The sequence below is a fragment of the Perissodus microlepis genome, chromosome 6 (genome assembly GCF_051167445.1).
Source record: "Perissodus microlepis isolate ML-2025 ecotype Zambia chromosome 6, ASM5116744v1, whole genome shotgun sequence".
Taxonomy (NCBI): domain Eukaryota; kingdom Metazoa; phylum Chordata; class Actinopteri; order Cichliformes; family Cichlidae; genus Perissodus; species Perissodus microlepis.
Genome location: NC_140466.1, coordinates 40,625,837 through 40,643,989, shown reverse-complemented (window position 1 = coordinate 40,643,989; position 18,153 = coordinate 40,625,837). Strand labels below are relative to the sequence as shown.

At 40.9% G+C, this 18,153-nt stretch overlaps 1 protein-coding gene across 7 annotated transcripts in view; it reads right to left on the bottom strand.

Annotated features, from left to right (window-relative positions):
• Window positions 1–18,153, bottom strand: part of tenm3 (teneurin transmembrane protein 3) — a 360,038-nt gene that overhangs the window by 146,645 nt on the left and 195,240 nt on the right. For 5 of the 7 annotated variants that reach the window (XM_084932347.1, XM_084932346.1, XM_084932341.1 and 2 more), the window contains one exon: window positions 7,808–7,978. The exons of the other annotated variants lie outside the window; for them this stretch is intronic. In XM_084932347.1, the coding sequence (XP_084788473.1) occupies window positions 7,808–7,978 (171 nt within the window). The remainder of the gene's footprint in view (window positions 1–7,807; window positions 7,979–18,153) is intronic. 7 annotated transcript variants of the gene reach the window in all.

The window sequence follows — 18,153 nt, the reverse complement described above, 5'->3', positions numbered from 1 at the left end:
TTGGAAACACTCACTGGATCGACCAATACCCAGAAGTCCAAGGAACTCAGTGAAGATTGAGGAAAGAGAATTATAGATTTACACAAGCTGGGAAGGTCATTTCTAAACAACTGCAGATTCCTGGATCATCAGTTCAAACAACTGTCTGTAAGGACAAGTTATCTGGCTGTGTCACCACTTTGCCGAGGTCTGGAAGAAGACCTGTACTGTCACCCTCATGTTAGAAGAAAATGCTTAGGAATGAACCAGGAACCATCCATGTTGAAGCGTGTCATGAACTGGAACACCATCACGTCCACAGTGAAGCAAATTTTACATTTGAACTGAGAGGGCGCAGAATGTTACATTCGTGCCAAAGCAACAGGGGACAATATCACCCTAACCATAAAGCAACATCAGAGCTGAAGCTGCACACCTTTGACACCGAAACACACGATCTCAGTTTTCCTCGTCTGCATATAAACGCAGAAACTGAGCTTTCGAAACTCTTTACCTGGTAGGAGTTTCTTGAAAAGCTCCATTTAAAGCTATGATTACCAGCACACCTATGCATGTTTGGATTTATCCTCGTGCCTGTGATGCGTCTATACAGACTTTCGACCTCAACTGTAACATCAACTCTAAATGTGAGGACACAGAAGGACGTCGACAAACGAGTGAAATAACTTGCAAAGGCAACCTCGGTGGCTTAGAGGAGCACAGTCTCCCCTATTAATGACCTGGTCAGAGAGCAAGAGTTAAAGGGTAGGGGGGGGTACTGAGAGCTGACTTGGCAGGAGAAAATGAGGGTGAGAGACACAGAGAGGGAGGAGAGGGTGGATGGGGTCAGTGCACTGGTGCAAAAATAAAGAGAAAGAAATGAGCAGGACTGATGAGAGGATCCAAAAGAGGGTGCAGCTGTTGATACCAAAGACGTGAGTGGACGAGAGGACGGGAAAGCAAGAGAGGGTGGTGGGAGTGGGAACAGAGTGATGACGTGGATGATGATGATGATGAAGTCAAAAAAAGGGAGCAGAAAAGTAAAAAAAGAAATTCTAATTTATAGCTCTTAATAGTGCTAATTTATTATACACGCAAATTTTCATTATACAATATTGTATTGAGGACAGATAGAATGGTTCATCTATATAAAGCATCTTTGTACTCGGCCGAGTATTCTTTCTGCTACAAGTCTCAGTCACCCGAACACAACATCCATCTGGGCCTGAACACCTTTTTAACATTTGCATACACTCTGGTGGAAACATCACAGAAAACGTGGGGCCCAGTAGGCTTTGGCCTGTGGACTAAGGGATCAAACCACCGACCTAGATGACCCGCTCTGTCACTAACAGCCATCCCTGCACTGTAAAAAAAATCCTAAAAAACAGTAATATTCCAGCAGCTGGGGCGCCAAAATAATACCAGAAAATAACTTTCCCATGAAAACACGGTTATTTTCAGTAATGACAATACAGTTTGTTGCCCTAATTTTACATGGGATTCTGCCTTTTTCAAGTGCTGTTAAACATTAAATTAGGAACATTTTAATGTGATTAAACAATGAAATTACCTATAAACAAGGTCAATGAATGCGGCAATATGAATAACAATACTTAAAGGTACAGAAATATACAGTTAACAGTAGGTTTAAATAATAATGGATTGAATTTAACAGTTCAATCTTTCAAATAACGGACAAATATTTGTGAAATTATGATACATTTGTGAATTATTTTAACAATCTAAATATGCTCATGTACAGACAGATATATTTAAAAAACAAGAAAATTATGTTTTATTACATTTACAGTGATTTTACATTATAAATGTAAAATCAGTCTATTTATGTAAATTTAATGATATTCTAGAAGAACAGTACAAAACTGTAAAATACTTTTATATTACAGTTTTTTTTACAGTGTGTTTGAAAAAGTACAACATCCATTGATGTAGGAGGCAGCTTTAAATCTCCTTATTATAAACGTACTGTATGATTCACGTTAGCACTTTATTAGGATTAGACTAAAAATCAGCTGATAAATGAAGTCTTTTCTTTAAAATACTGTGGAATCAAACTGTGTTTAAGTTCAAGCAGTACTAATATTACTAATATACTTTTTTTGCACATAACTGTAACTTTGATTGGTAGAAATGGGAAACCATAAACAGACAGAGTTCTGATTTTCAGGATTCAGGGCTGTGGTTCATTAGAGGGAAAAAGGCCAAGTCAACAAGAAGAAAAACAGTGTTTTAGCTGGAAATTAAGCAATAAGAGATCTAGAGAAGTCATATTACGAACTTTATTATTCTTAAAATCTCTGCATAAGTGCCAATAAAAGTAAAAGTCTGACAAAATTATAGCTACAATCTACAGAACAACATATTTGGGCTCTTTCTAGAACTGTTAGAACAGTGTCAGAGTGCTGCTGAGGGAACACGACCCATGCTTTCGCTTCTCTCTTCGTTCTCCTTTCACTTTGCCTTAATTCCTCCACGCCTGTCGAGTTTTCCTTTTTTCCTGCACTCTCCACTTTCTCTCAACGTCTCTTTAATTTCTATAACTTTTTACACACAGCCCTGAACAATAATTCTCCAGGCTGTCTGAAGAATTGTTCATTTCATTTTCAGTCCAGCCCTTGTAAAAAATGAAAAGCACTAAACTCTCAGTATTGTTTCTATACTTAACAGACAACTTTGCAAAGAACCAGTTTTAAATGGTAGCTTTAGCTACTTTGTTACTAGCAGTAACCTTTGTTATATTTTGATCATGAATGCTCATACACTCATCATCTTGTAATCATTTCTTTGAGTTGTTCTTCTTCTGGGGTGGAATGATTGAGATAAAAAAACAGACATGAACCTTTAATGCTGCAGAAATGTTTTTTGCCCTTCCCCAGATCTGTGCCTCAGCATAAACCTGTCTCAGAGGTCTACAGATCATTCCTTGGACTTCATGATGTGGTTCGTGCTCTGACATGTGCTGTCAACTGTAGGATCTAATGTAGACAGGTGTGTGCCGCTTGAAATAACACGAGATGGTCGGTGGAAACTGGATGGACCTGAGCTCAATATTGAGTGTCAATGCAGATGCTGTGAATGTACATGTTATATTTTGTATTTGTAGATTTTGTAAGATGAATATTGAATTTAATCAATTTTGGATTAAGGCTTTTAACGTGACAACATGTGGAATAAGTGAAGGACTTTGACTACCTTCCAGATGTGCCGTGCACACACCTCATTTAATATCTGGTTACATGTCCCTTAATAATTTGCACCTCGTGGTAACCATCAACCAGCTTCTGGCACAGCTGTGTCTGTGACCACTCGTCTTTGCAGAACTCATTTCAGCACGAGAGCCTTGTTTACGTGGTGCTGAGCTTCATTTCATTTTCTTGGTTTCGGTCCACAAATTTGCAAAGCAACGCTTTATTTACATTTTATAAAGCATCAACGTTTTTATGACTAGGGTTGTACATGTGTTTAGCTTGACTCTCTCCATCTTTATTCACTTATCCAGTTCAGACAGATCGCCAGTCTGTTGCAGGGCTAACACAGACAACCATTCACACCCACATTCCCACCTATAGACAAGTAGAATCACAGGTTAACTAACTCCACTAGCTGCCCTTTATTTATAAGAGAGCGTTTCCAATAAGTCCTGTAAGAAGCCAGAAAACAGCAGAGCAAAGAGAGACAAGGGTGAAGATGAATTGGAAAGAAACGCCATGAATTACAATCTGAGTTAAATCCTCAAAACAAAATGTTGCAGTACATCATTTCATAGTCTGGATAGTGCACTTGCGTGACACACTCTTTCTTTCAGCTCTCTATCTTATGACTCTCTTCCACTTTATCTCTTTGTCTCCCTCTCTCTGTCTTCTTTTCTCTTTGTGTGGAGCCTGCTACAACAGTTTGATTTACTTAAGTGGCTCCATTCTGCAATCAGCCTCAGACAAGAATTTTCTGTGTGTGTGTGTGTGTGTGTGTGTGTGTGTGTGTGTGTGTGTGTGTGTGTGTGTGTGTGCACGGTTTAAACCCCAGCCACCAGCTACTAGTCTGAGGTTCATTAGCCTGATCAATCATTCAGTCTCGTCTCTTCTCAAATATTTTCTCTCTCTCTATTTTTCTCTGTTTAAATCTAATTGATTCATTCTTATGTCAAAAAAGTTTTCTGCTGTTGTTCCTGCTTTTCTTCATCCCTTCTTTCCGCTGGCATCATCGATTAGGTCTGGTGTTGAGAAGTATTTCGTGCCCTCTCCTTTCTCCATCTCTTTCTTTCAGTGGCTCATTGATTGTTTCTGGTGTTGAGGAGAATTGCCTATTTGGTCCTCAAGTAAAAAGCACTAAGTGTTATTCGCGTTCCTCCCCCGCCTTGGTCTGACCTCCCTTTTGCTTTCAGTGTAGACGCTGTCGATAAGCTTTGGAGTCATCCCATCATTTGCAGAGAAACTTTCCATTTTCTATGTTGCTTTTTCCTGTCTGAGGAGATTTCCTTCTCCTCGCCCTGTAAAGGCCGGCTGGTGAAGAACGCTTGTCTGTTGCCCTCTGATGCCAAAATACCAGCGTGTGGAAGAACGATGAGCTATTAAGTTGCCTTACAACAAATGGCACTCATTTTTAAACTGGTTTCTCTCATTTTAAAAATGACATTTGAAATGGAGCCCGGTGAAGTGGACAGACAGTGTGGACAGTGTGTTCTTTCTATGTTCTTCACATTGTAAAGATAAGATAAGATTAGCCTTCATTAGTCCCACATGTTCTGTTCTTCTAAGGATGATTGTCAGTGTTTTCAGTTGTTATTGGGATTTTTGATAGTATCAAACTTTAAGTTATTCCAGCCCATTCTCACTCCCGAGGTGTAACATACGATTTGGCAAGTCCCGAGGCGTTCCCGAGGAACGTGAAAGGTGACCTTCCACGTTCTTATGCTAGCGCCGGGTTATGGATGAAGTCCAGTAGAATGAGGCTCCCGTGGTAAAACACGTTCCAGCCATGTATTCCAGCCCTGACCCTCACCTTAACCAGCATTTTAACGACGTTAGACAACGCGATTGAAGTACAACAAACGCACATGTGTAGATTCATTCCAAACGGTTCTCATGTTTCCGATCTCGTAATTTAAGGACGTGTTGGGTGCACGGAAGTGTAATATATCAACGATTTGTCACCTAGTGTAAAATGTTACGCATTGGGAGTGAGAACGTGTTGGTAACAAAATTCTATTTGGAACGATTTATTTTTTGTGTAAAGACTTTGAAGTCGAGTGTCTGGGTGCATTGTTACACTATAGAAACAAAAGTATGGGCCTAATCTTTGAAATCAGTGCTTTCAATCCAATTGCTGCAGGTGTATAAAATCATACAGAAAGAATGGATTGTTCTATGCTGTAATGGGATCCCGTTGCAACAAGTCAGGTCATGAAATTTCCTCCTTCCTAGATATTCCACAATCAACTTAGTTGGAAAGGAAACAGTAAAGTATATAAGATTCATCAATACAATGAAAACAATTTGAAATTAAAAACATTTACATTTTACAGGTACAGTTGGTTCAATCATTCAGGGCTTCTGGAGTGATGAATCTAAATCTGAAGTTGTTGTCAACATGTATGGAGGAGGTCAGCAGAGAGTGTCTACAGGCATCTATAAAATGCAGTGGAAGCTGTCATTGTTTCAGGCTACGTCTCAGCCAGCGGTGTTGGGGAGTTTGGCAAAACAATGAATGCCATCAGATTTGGAGCCACCATGCAACACGGAAACATGGAAAGTGTCATATTGCAGGTTCACTGTTCAGCATGACAACGATCACAAATACACTGACATGGATACCTGATAGAAAATCACTCACTGGAACATTATCAGTTAGGCTGGCCTCCTACGAGCCCAGGCCTCAACCTTATTGATGGATTAAGTTGGGATCGACTGGACAGGCAATGAAAAAAAAAGCTGGGAAACGTTGGAATGCCCTTCAAAAAGCCTGGAAAATTCAGTTCAATTCAGTTTTATTTATATAGCAAAAGTTCATAACAACAGTTCCCTGAAAGCTCAATAAAATTGTCCAAACTATCCTTTTGCCTGTTCTAGTGTATTTCCATGTAGGTTTTTACATGTTAAAGCACTGCACCTCTTTCCCATTTTCCTAACCAAATATAAAGACAGGTGGGGGCTGATATGTAATGTAAAATGAGTAAAACAAAGCTTGTCTTTAAAAATGTAAATGTATGATATTTTTGTAAATGGGCCCGACGTAGCTTTCAACTTTTTGAATTTTTCGCTGAGGCAGACTGGCCGGCTTTCTAAACTGAACAGGTGTTATTTCCCACTCTTTATGATGCTTCAGTATTTGACTGACAGCCAACATAAATATTTTTCAATGCTTTCTCCAGCTTCTTTCTATTGTAAGGGAAGGTTAAAGAAATAAAAGGCTGGCTTCCACATTAGTGCATATCTGTGTCTGTGTGTGCAAGAAAATATCAGCTAAAGACCAAATAAAGAAATAAGCACTTACTTTTTTAAAAGGAGACGTGGAGATAGTAATATCTTAAGATGTTTTACTGAGTACTGATTAATTAGCTTGGACCTCATCTACATTGGTAAAGGAGGAGCACGCAGACCTGCAGTCATTACACGAGCCTACGTCGTGCTGTTTCTGATCATGTTTAGATGATCATGTCTCTTTCTCACCTTCTTTCCTTCCAGGTATTTTTCCTCTTGATTTCTCCCCTTTCGCTGCCCCTCCTGGTGTAGTCTGAGTAACTGTGATATCTTCAGACTATCACAGTCTGTTTCCTATCAAACTCCCAACTATGACCAACTCAATAAGGGGCCATTGCCTAGTCAAAACAACTCAGCATCTGGTGCTCGTCACTATCCACAGGCAAACATATCTTGGATCAGCTGCAGTGTTTCGAGCAGCCAGACTATGGTCGTCGTCTTCATGCTATTAGCTTCATGCTAATACTAGCACAAACATGTGGAGAGACACCAGGAGAAGCTCTGTCATTAAATGGATTTTATCGAGAAATATGTTTCAATCAAATTTTAAAAAGAAAGAAGCTGTCCTCAGTGAGGTGTAGTAGCCTTTGTTTCTCTACAGTTGTGACAAGAGTCCAAAGTTTTGGATCTAAGCAGCTTTTTTTTCTGTGCTGTGTCTCAGTTTCCAGTTTAAAAACATCCAACCGAGCCTATCCTATCACATCAGCTACAGAAACACACTGGGGGCAGGGACTTTATCAGATAAAAGTGATAAAAGCCATGCCCAGAATTGCTATTACAATCAATACTTGCTAAATGATATTTGATTGTTGTAGCAATCAAATAATAAAGAAACATTTTTGAAAAGGTCTAATGTACAGGTATTTGGGTCCTGTAGTTTTATTGGGACATTTAAAAATGCCTTTTGTTTAGTCACACTGCTTGTATAAGAAAAAAGAACTAGAAAGGATGTGACAACGTATTCTGAAGAACAAAATAAAAGTCCCATTTTAAACGTGTGTGTTTGACACAGACAGTCAAACAAGAAAACAGCAGTCATTGTTATATTTACCACTTGTAATTTAGAGATTAGTGACCTTTCGCCACACGCCCAAATCTACATGCTCTCTTTTGTGTTAATAAAATCCGTCAGCCGCTCTGTGACAGCAGATTAATGTTCAGGTACAGAGGCTTGGAAATAAAAACATACAAGGAGAAAGCACGACTAACTTCCACCAAGCCTGTTACCCTGGGAGTCACTCCACAGTCGTCCAAATAACCAGCTGCAGCTCACATACTGAATCCAAAATGAGTGCATGTCTTTAAAAAAAAGTCTAAAGTCTCTTTACCATATGTTACGGCTAAGTACAACCGAGCAGCATACTCCTCTTCCTCCTCCTCCTCTTCCTCTGAGTTAGGCTCAGGTATGTTGGCTAACAGCGGGTTGTCGTGCGGATTAGCTGACTGTGGATGTGATTGGTCAATGACAGATGGGCAGGAGGGGGAGGGCATGGGAGAACCTATGAAAGACCACATGAAAGAAAAAAGGATGATGAATGTGGAGAATGAACAAAAGTAACATCTTTGAAAAAGAAAAAGAAACGGCTGAACAATGCAGTATGGTGATGCTCGCTGATGGTGTGACTTAATATTGCTCTGTTACACACATAAAACACACTGACAGGTGTACACAGTAAAACAACAAATACAAGTGATCTTAAAAATCTATTCATCAGTTCTGTTGTAAGAATATGTGAGCAGCAACAATTAAAGAGCTCATGTGCAGCATCGCTTCACTGACGTGATTAAAACAGGATGGTCAGGCTCAGCACCACGTAACAAAGGCTCCGATGCTGCGCCTGCTCGAGACCAGTCTCAAAATCAGATGTGCATCAGTTTGGTAACTTTGGCATTTAGTGACTTCTGCTTGGGTGTGTACACATTAGTGTTTGGAGGTCTGTCTGTGTGTTTCATTCAAACAGAACTCGTCCACATTTGGAATCCATTCAAATGTGTATTTAAAACAACAAAAACACCCTTCATTAAAACATTTCTGGCTATTCAGACACAAATGTGTTTATTTCTAAATCTCACTCTCACATTAAAGTGAAATCAGTGTTTGCTCATTTGCAGAAACAAAGCTGCAGTCTTGTTTGGCACTGACTGCAATTCACCTTTCTTAAGATTTCCCACCTTATAAACAGCACAGCTGCACAACGATCAAAACTAGCAATGGGCTGTGAGCTCAGCTCATGATGGTTGATATTCAAATCGTTATGCCCATACTTTATACTTTAAGGCGCCCTCTTCGACACAGAAATGCCCTCCTCGACTCCCCATCCCCACCAGCCTTCCTCCCTGTCCAGGATGTGCACATCATCACCTTTCAAAGTGGCCACTGGCCTGCAGGTGCAGACAGACTTGAGTCCTGGCCTGGTAAGGAAGCTCTTCTGTGTCACGAGAACTGTAACACTGTGTCTCACCCGAGACTAAATCTGCCTGTGGAGGAACTCGGTATATTATGTAAGACACAATATTTATTTTAACATATTCACCAACAGTTTCTGCAACTGTTCGTACAGTGGGAGGAAAAAAGATTTGTTTGGCTGTACGTGAAGGTTCTCAGTCATCCAGGTCATCGTAGTCTCATCTGAGCAGCTTCAGAACTGAAGAAGCTTCTTGGATGAGAGAGGTGAAACGTCTTCCAGCAACTTAAAGAAATCCAGATGCTTTTCTTTCCAAGCTCCTTAAAGCCTGCTTAATTTTTAAGTCATACATTGATTTGCCTGTCATTGAGTCAAATAAGTATTCAGTTACAACCCATCGAATATTCTCACTCTCACAGATCAATTACAAATAGTCAACCTAAACTCATCAGTTACTTCCATTCCAACCCCTGCAGCAGCATGGGCAGGACCTAAGAGCCGACATCGGGGACAAGACTGTAGAAATGCATGAGGCTGGACGGGCCTACGAGACAATCAGCAAGAAGCTTGGTGAAAAATCATATCGCAGTAGCCTTAGAAGAAAAAACAGGAAGAAAAACTGGATATATTGCATACATGCATACATATTATACTGCAATATTAAAGAAAAAATGAAGCAACTAAGAGCGACGACAAACCCAAAGAAACAAACGTCGAGAGAATTACAAAACACAAAATTACAGCTGATAATATTTTATCATAACAACAAACTGAATATCTGCTACATAACAATTTCCAATACAATCAGCCAACAAACAAAACAGTGCAAATACACTTCAAGGTAATAGGAACTGAATGATACCGTCTATATCTACTGAAAATAAGCCTAATTCAGAAGACATTCACTCATCATTCACCATCTAAAGAAGACACAGAGTTGTGTTGAACCACCAATGAGCTACATGGTGCCTTAATCTGAATGCCAAACGAGGCGCTGGGCTCTGATGGATCTCCATTTCTTACTCTATGATTCGTCAGAACAGTCACAGTAATAAAACATAACAGCCTGCTTCCTTCCCATATTAACACAGCTGCAATAACATTTTGACTAAAACCAGATAAAGACCCTACTCTACCTACCGACCTCTGTCATTAATCAATACCCACATTAAAGTTATCCCTAAGTCACTTGCATCTAAGTTAGAAACAGTCCCTGAATAAGTCATTACGACCAAACAGGGTTCGTCAAAGGCAGACGTTCTACTAATACATTTAGAAGGTTATTCAACCTCATTAGCCTGGCACCGCGGCGCAACGCTAAAGCAACAGACGAGATGCAGAAAAGGCTTTTTGGTCTTCCTTTTCATGGGTCTTCATGAATTTGGTTTTGGAAAGTCTTTTATTCATTGGATAAGAACTGTATATAATTCACCAAAGGCCACAGTCTCCACTAACAGCATCATATCACAATGTTTCACCCTGGAGAGAGTGGCCAGTGATAGGTTGAAATCTTGATAGGTTGAACGCTCAGCTTTTCAGCATCAACTCAGTCTGCTGTGTTTGGAAGCAGAGCTGAGTATGACCCAAAGAACACTGTTTCTACAGCCACGCATGGAGCTGGAAACATTATACGTACGTCTGCTAAAGCTGCAGGATGACTTCACCACACTGAGGGTCCAACGGACCACAACATGTACCGTTGGAAGATGACAGAGACTAACACAGCCAGAACACGGAACATGTGACGTGGATGAGTCGTCAGGCATGACAATGACCCATTAAATGAATTTTCAAAATAAAAGTGCAGGGCTCACCATTTTGAGGACGTTGTTGTTGTTATGGACCTAACTTTAGTTTTAGACTGTTTTCTGTCTATCATTCGAAATAAATGTAAATTCATTTTGTTGTTATTTTCAATTTCAATTTATTTATTTATTTTATAATTTTTGTTTATTTGTCATAGTATTTTATATAAAAGGTTAAAACTCTGAAGGCAGTGGACAGCACATCTGCAGGCTGCAAGTGAGTGTGTGAAAACTAGCTGCATACCAATTTAATTATCATCTAAAGACAAATTCTATTGTTAGGTAAAGGCTACAGTATTGGAGCGAGACCCCAAAGACCCGATAATCCCCTATTATTAGCCTGAGGCAAAAGGCAAACAAGGGTCAAACAGAGCATGGGTGCAGCACAAAGCAACTATACCTGATTATAAACTGTTTAAAGTCTATGTCCTTCTGTCCTACGGTTCAAAGAAGCAGTGAAAAAAAGGGAATGCGCATAAAAAGGCATGAACTATTGAAGTCCATTAAACAGTTAATGCCATCATGCTGCAAGCATCAAGTGCATTATAGTAACTCCAGCTAATCAGTGTCCACTGCTTTAACCAAACTTCAATATGTGGGCTCCAAATGCATTTATTACTTTATATGCTATACTGCATAAAAGTTATTTTGATTATAAGACCATACAGTGCTGTGTTTCATGTATGAGCTAGCAGTGTTTTACACAGTGATGAGAAATGAGCTGTTTCTGAAAGGCTGATTGGACGGCTGCAGTACTCCACAGAACATGTGGCCTGGAGCCACTTCACAAAAATCAGATAGTTCTCTATACCATTATACTTAATATAGACCCAACACTAACCTGAGCAGAAAATCTGAAGGCACTTCCCACAGTACAGTGGGTTAAGCAAGGACATCACACACATGCTAACTAGATAAAGAGCTATGCCTAAACGTCACATAAGCATAAATACATATATATATCTATATCTATCTATCTATCTATCTATCTATCTATATATATATATATTAGGGGTGCAACGATACTCGTATCGATATTGAACCGTTCGATACAGTGCTTTCGGTTCGGTACGCATATGTATCGAACAATACAACATTTTTAATTTATTTTATCAACTTTCCTTCTGACGATGCTGTCTGTGTTGAGCGCTCAGTGGCTCTGCGCTCGACTACTCCGCCTAGGCTGCACTGTCGAGCGCAGATCCACTGAGCGCAGCGCAAGCTAGCAAGACAGAAGCTAAGCTCGTTGCAACATGGCAACTGCCTCAACGCTACCCGAAATTGAACCTCCCCCACCCTCATTCAGATCTGGTGTTTGGAACTATTTTGGTTTTCATGTGACGTATGACCCTGAAGGTAAGCGCGTCATGGACTAAAGTAAAACAGTATGTTGGATGTGCCACGCAATGCTCAATTACATGGGTGGGAACATGTGTGTTAGCGCAGTTAGCTTGTTAACGTGTTGACGTTGTCCAGCCCCACGCACGGGGCGATCCGCGGTAGCTCGTTAACGGAGATTTGCCGTGTTGTGGCGTTAACGTCATTTCAGATTAACGCTGACGGCACTAGTGGGAACACAACGAATATGACTGCACATTTACGCCGACAGCATCCTAGTGCAAAGACAAGTGGAAGCAGACAAAAACAACAAGCACGCATGCTACAAACTTTACCCGAGTCATTTAGACAGCCGTTAGCACAGGATTCTCCTTATGGGGACCTGATATGTTTAATATGCTGCTGAGAATATAGCCCAGAAGAAGCGTATAGTATAGCTTTTATTTTGGAAAGAGACATTTCTCTGTAATAAACTCTCTTTTCCAAAGATGAGTGATTTCTCCATGAGATAGATTTATTATTTTTATTTTGTTGTTTCAGCAACATTACATTTAAAAACTGTACTTTTGAGTTAAAATATATAATTTTAATATACATATATATATATATATATATATATATATATATATATATATATATATATATATATATACATATATATATATATATATATATATATATATATATATATATACAGACTCACTAATTAAATAAAACCTTTGTGCACCTTTCCCACAGCCCCTGACTGCAATAAATGAGGTTCAGACAAAACGAAACAAATTTGAATTCTTCTTTTCTTACAGCAACTTTGGTCAGTCAGTAAAACGAGTGCAGGTCGATCTGCCTCCCTGTGTCTCTGTCTCTCTGTTGTGCAAGTTTGTGAGATGGTGTCAGCCTTTGGTTATAGATGACTATGAGCTGGTGCAAATCCACTCTGTGCTGGGCAAGGTTTCAGTAACAACATCCTGACAGAAAGACCTCAGCTACAATGTAACAAAAGCAAAACAAACAAACAACAACAGAAAAACAGCAGAAACTCACAAACACTAGGCTGAACAAACATTAGGTTTGGTGTCAACAAACTGATTTGTGCTACAGTGACCGAACATAAGCTGCTGTGTGTTCTGTGACATATAGAAGCAGCGCTGCTTTGTGTAATAGCTGTAGCATTTTCATGTTAGAAAGGAAAGGAAATTTAGACTAGTCATAATATTTCCATCAAATACTCCAGTGTATAATCAGCCGACACAAATACGCACAGTACGGACGCACGCACACGTATGACGTCTGTCCCCTGGCAGCAGAGGTTTTGCTCATGTGGCCTTTGGAGGAATGATGTGTGTGTGGGGTATAAATTAGGCCTATCCATAGGGTACCACGAAACAAAGAGCAATATGTTGCCGTCTCTTTCCACAGACACACGAAGCAGCCGCACAACCAAACACTTACCAGTCTCTCCGAGGCAAACTGGGAAATGTAAACTGGTGAGATTTACGTCACAATACTATGTTCTTGTTGTTTCTGGAGTAGTTTAGTTAATAACTGCCTTTTTAAATTAATGATTTGTAATTGTTTTCTTCGTCACCGTGGCAATGAGGCTCAGGTGGATCAAAACTCTCCTGAAAACCAAACAAAAAAGGGGGAAAAAGGAAAAACTTCACAAAGGAAGGCTCCATCCACAGGCTGAAACCAGTTGCTCTCATATGTTTGACAACAAAAAATGCATAATTCTTTTAAACTGTCCTGTCTCTTAACTTTCAGTTCAGCTGCACAATAGTTTCAAAATCCAAAGCATGCCAACTTATATTAACGTGCACCCCTCATGGATGCAGTCACACAGCGACCCAGCACAGTAACACAGGGGCTCAGCTACTCTCTGACATCCTAGTACATAGGTACACATGCTCAATCATCCAGGTAAGTAAATCCCAAAAGGTTGATTCTGTTCATCTGGACGTAGCGTTTCATCATCATCCAAGTGACTTCTCAGCTGACTGCAGGTTTCCCCAACCTCATTAGTATGCATGGTCATTTGCATATTTGCATATTAATGAGCAACACACTGACCTCATAGCCCAATGTTCATCCAGTTGGCTAGCGTCAGTCATTGTGCAAATGTACTGTTTATAAGGTTGGGGAAACCTGCAGTCAGCTGAGACTGATGCAGTCACTAGGTAGAAGTAGTAAGAGTCATGTTGATGTTGAAAGAGTAACTTGCTCTACATTACGGCTGAAAACAGTCGACCATTGAATCCAAAAAATATCCAAAAATAAGTTGGCCTTTAAGCCATAAATGTCTTTGGCCAAAACGTAATTTGAGTGCTCGACCAAAAAGAAGCACTGCAGCCAGGGAGTGGATCCAAGCCCCTGTGGTGCTGAAGAATTTGTCCTTCTGCACTGTGCAGGCATCCGGAATGAGAAGAAGTTTTGTGTTTTCCTCTGACCAACAAATGAAACCAGTATTAATGGGTAACTGCAGATAACCTGAAACAAGAACCAATGCAGGCGCCAGCTTCACTCAGTGGGTAAGCACAAGGCAGTGACCTGTGGCCTTGTGCTGCATGTCTCCACTACAGCGATCAAATCGAACAAGCGCACTTTGCACCCAACGATGTGACTGAAATGATTTTTCCTCTATACTAACTTTGAGCTCTTGTCACATCATATTGAAGGACACAAAGTCAGTGTACAGTCTACACTGGCCAGTGGCATTAGTGAATATAGAGCACGGAAGGTAAACCAGACAAACCAGGTCACCCACACTGCGTGAACACAGAGGCCAACGCTTCGCTTTTGTCTTGAGTGCCTGCTTTGCTTTTACCTTGACAGCTGACAGGGACCTCCAAGGCAAGTTTCCCTCTCTCACTGTGTGTGTGTGTGTGTGTGTGTGTGTGTGTCATTTGCTGACCTTACAGGACAGAAAATCCCCTCTCGTCCCAGTGCCTCAAGCTGACATGGTGTTGTGTATCAGGCAAATCAACATGTGTGTTGGATGATTTCTATGTGATAGCAGAAAAAAGCAATAACAGCAACATGTAGAGTCTCGAGTGACTGCTGTGTGCTGCTGCGAAGCAATGATGACTCACTCAGTAATGTAACATCTCTGAGTAGCTTATACTGTTCTTCACTTCATATCGTATGATATCATATAAGTCAAGACTCGTGTGCTGGTTTATCCCATTCTCACACTTTAGCACCCAGCTGTTACAGCCTGCGTGCTGCGTTCACGTCACAGTTTTAGATCAAGCCTATAGCCAGGGCTGCACATCAGTGGTCCGCAGGTGCGCATGCGCTGTCAAAATAAAAGATGCGCACCAGACAAGAAGCTGCAACACGCGTTTGCGTACATGAGATTTTCTGGAGGAGGACAGACATTTGTTTAGAACACTTAAAGATGTCGAACACCAAAGTAACTGATTAAAGGAGCTTGCTTCTTCGACATCTTTGACGTTGCAACTTCTTGTCTGGTGCGCATCTTTTATTTTGACAGCGCATGCGCACCTGCGGACCACTGATGTGCAGCCCTGACTATATCTCTGATGTAGCTGTTAGGAGCAGCCAACTGCACCCAGGGCCAGGAGATGTTTGCTTCTTGTTGCACACAGACAAGTGAAGCGTGTGTGCTTTTGTGCATGTGTGTGTAACCTGGTGCAGAAAAGCAGAGGCGCCTGTCGTACTGTCAAATGAAAACGGCCCCACAGAGAAATACCAGCTTACACAGACAAAAAATAAACACACACTTATGAAGAGTCACACACTTCCTCTGTTTGTCTTGAGTGGCTGTTCTGCTTTTCACTTAAGGCTGACAGTGACCCGCTGAGACGAGTTTCTCTTGTGTGTCATTTGCTGCCTTACAAGAAGACGGAGTATCCTCTTTGGTCTTAGTCTGCCTCGTCTGTCATACCAAAAGCAGCAGAGAATTAAATACAAAGGCTACCGTGTAAGTACATGCTGATGTCACAGAAGCAAACAGGGCCAGTCTTTAAGTGAAACAGCTTCCCTGAGCAGTAATCTGCTGAAGAGTCCTTCCTGTGTTTCAGAGAGACAACTGTCCACCGTCCAGCACAGTAAGGATCCAATGACTAGTTGCTCCGGTACAACTGAACCTGCTTTGAAGTGTATTACTTTGTTATCCAAGCACTTCCCCAAACTGAAGTCACACAAAAGTAATTGTATAATAATAATTATTACAGGTTACTGTGAGACTGTATCACAGTTCTCATCTAATCCTAACAAACAACACTGGGAACAACTATACTCGGGACGGCTCTAAATCTGCTTCTGTCCCTTAAATAGGGGCGACTGTGGCTCAAGAGTTGGGAGTTCGCCTTGTAATCGGAAGGTTGCCGGTTCGAGCCCCGGCTTGGACGGTCTCGGTGCCCACTGGTGGTGGTCAGAGGGCCCGGTGGCGCCAGTGTCCGGCAGCCTCGCCTCTGTCAGTGCGCCCCAGGGTGGCTGTGGCTACAATGTAGCTGCCATCACCAGTGTGTGAATAGGTGAATGACTGGATGTGTAAAGCGCTTTGGGGTCCTTAGGGACTAGTAAAGCGCTATACAAACACAGGCCATTTAAATATTCAAAAGCAAGATGTCTCAAATTTACAACTACTTCACTCTTGAAACTGAGACATGCAAGTTAACAACAAATGTTTGGATACCAGCTGTCTTACATCTCCGTCCCCACACATGTTGAAGCTTTAAATATTTCTTTAAATATATTAGGGCTTTGAAAGCCCTAAAACTGAGCTGTGTGCCCTGCACAGTGTGTGTGTCTGCTCCAGTTACCACCCCTAAGGAAACAGATTCTGATTCCTACTGTTTGGACTTTTGTCAACATGCCAATGCAGCATTTATCATTTTAAGTGTCAACAACGTTAATAGTCAGTCTGACATTTTGACTCGAGCAGGGAACAAGTGCACTCACAAGTATCTGCAAAGAGTCATTAACTGAATGATAAATAATGATGTGAAGAAGTCATAGCCTGATCACCAGTTTAAATATGCTTTATTAACCATCAGTCAAAAGCACATATTCCAAAAAATGTTATACTAATAAATGAATGCACATTCATTCCAGTATATGATACACAGAGGTGTTGTGGATTAGAATATTTGAAACTCTGCAAACGTAATGAGCGTTTGTGCTGGATTAATGTTCTGCTCAGCTGCTGTGTAGCTGCTCTGTTCACTGACCAAATGAAATCATCTGTCATCTGTCAATGACAGCATTAATCTCTCAGTGTCCGTGTACAGCTGTCTGTGGCCCGTGCTTGTATCGAAGCAGCCTGACTGTGTGTGTGTTTGCTCACATGCATATAACACATACAGTACTTCCACGTTGTGTGTGTCTGTGTGTGAAACAACGTAGAACAGATGGTAAAATGCGGATCACCAGTTGCAATAATCGTCTGCATTTCACTAATTCATAATAATCCTGACTGGAGCGAAACGCTTTCACAATTACTGTGACACGTGCCATTCGGTTTGTGCTGATTATACTGGTGAATATTCACTGTGCTCACCTCTGATTCCCAGTTTCTGTTCATCTCCTCCACACACACACACAGACCCAAATATATTTTGTGTGTGTGTGCACTAATACACTATCAATTTAATTCAGTTGTATTTATATGGTGCCAAATTACTACAACAGTTGCCTCAAGGTGCTTTGCAATGGAAGGTGAAGTCCCTACAATAATACAGAGAAAACAGAGAGAAGCCCAACAACTGAGCACGCGCTTTGGTGACGGTGGGAAGGAAAAGCTCCCTTTTAACAGGAAGAAGCCCCCGGCACAACCAGGCTCAGGGAGGGTTATTGTCCACGACCTGTTGGGGTGAGGGGAGGAGACAGAGCAAAGACACACTGTGACCAGATAGTGATAATAACTAACGATTAAATGCAGAGCGGTGTGTAAACACATGGTGAGTGAAGCTGTGAGTAGGTTTCATGGAAGCTGAAGGCTCTGCCTCCCATTCAGGTTTAAAGATCTTTAGGATAAGGTTCAGCATTTACCAGCAGTGAATCTGTCAGCACGACTCTCTGTAAGGAATAATTGTGTAAAATGACAGAAAACCTTCTGGTAGCTCATTGCCCACATTTGTTTTGGTTTTCTGTTTTTTAAACTGT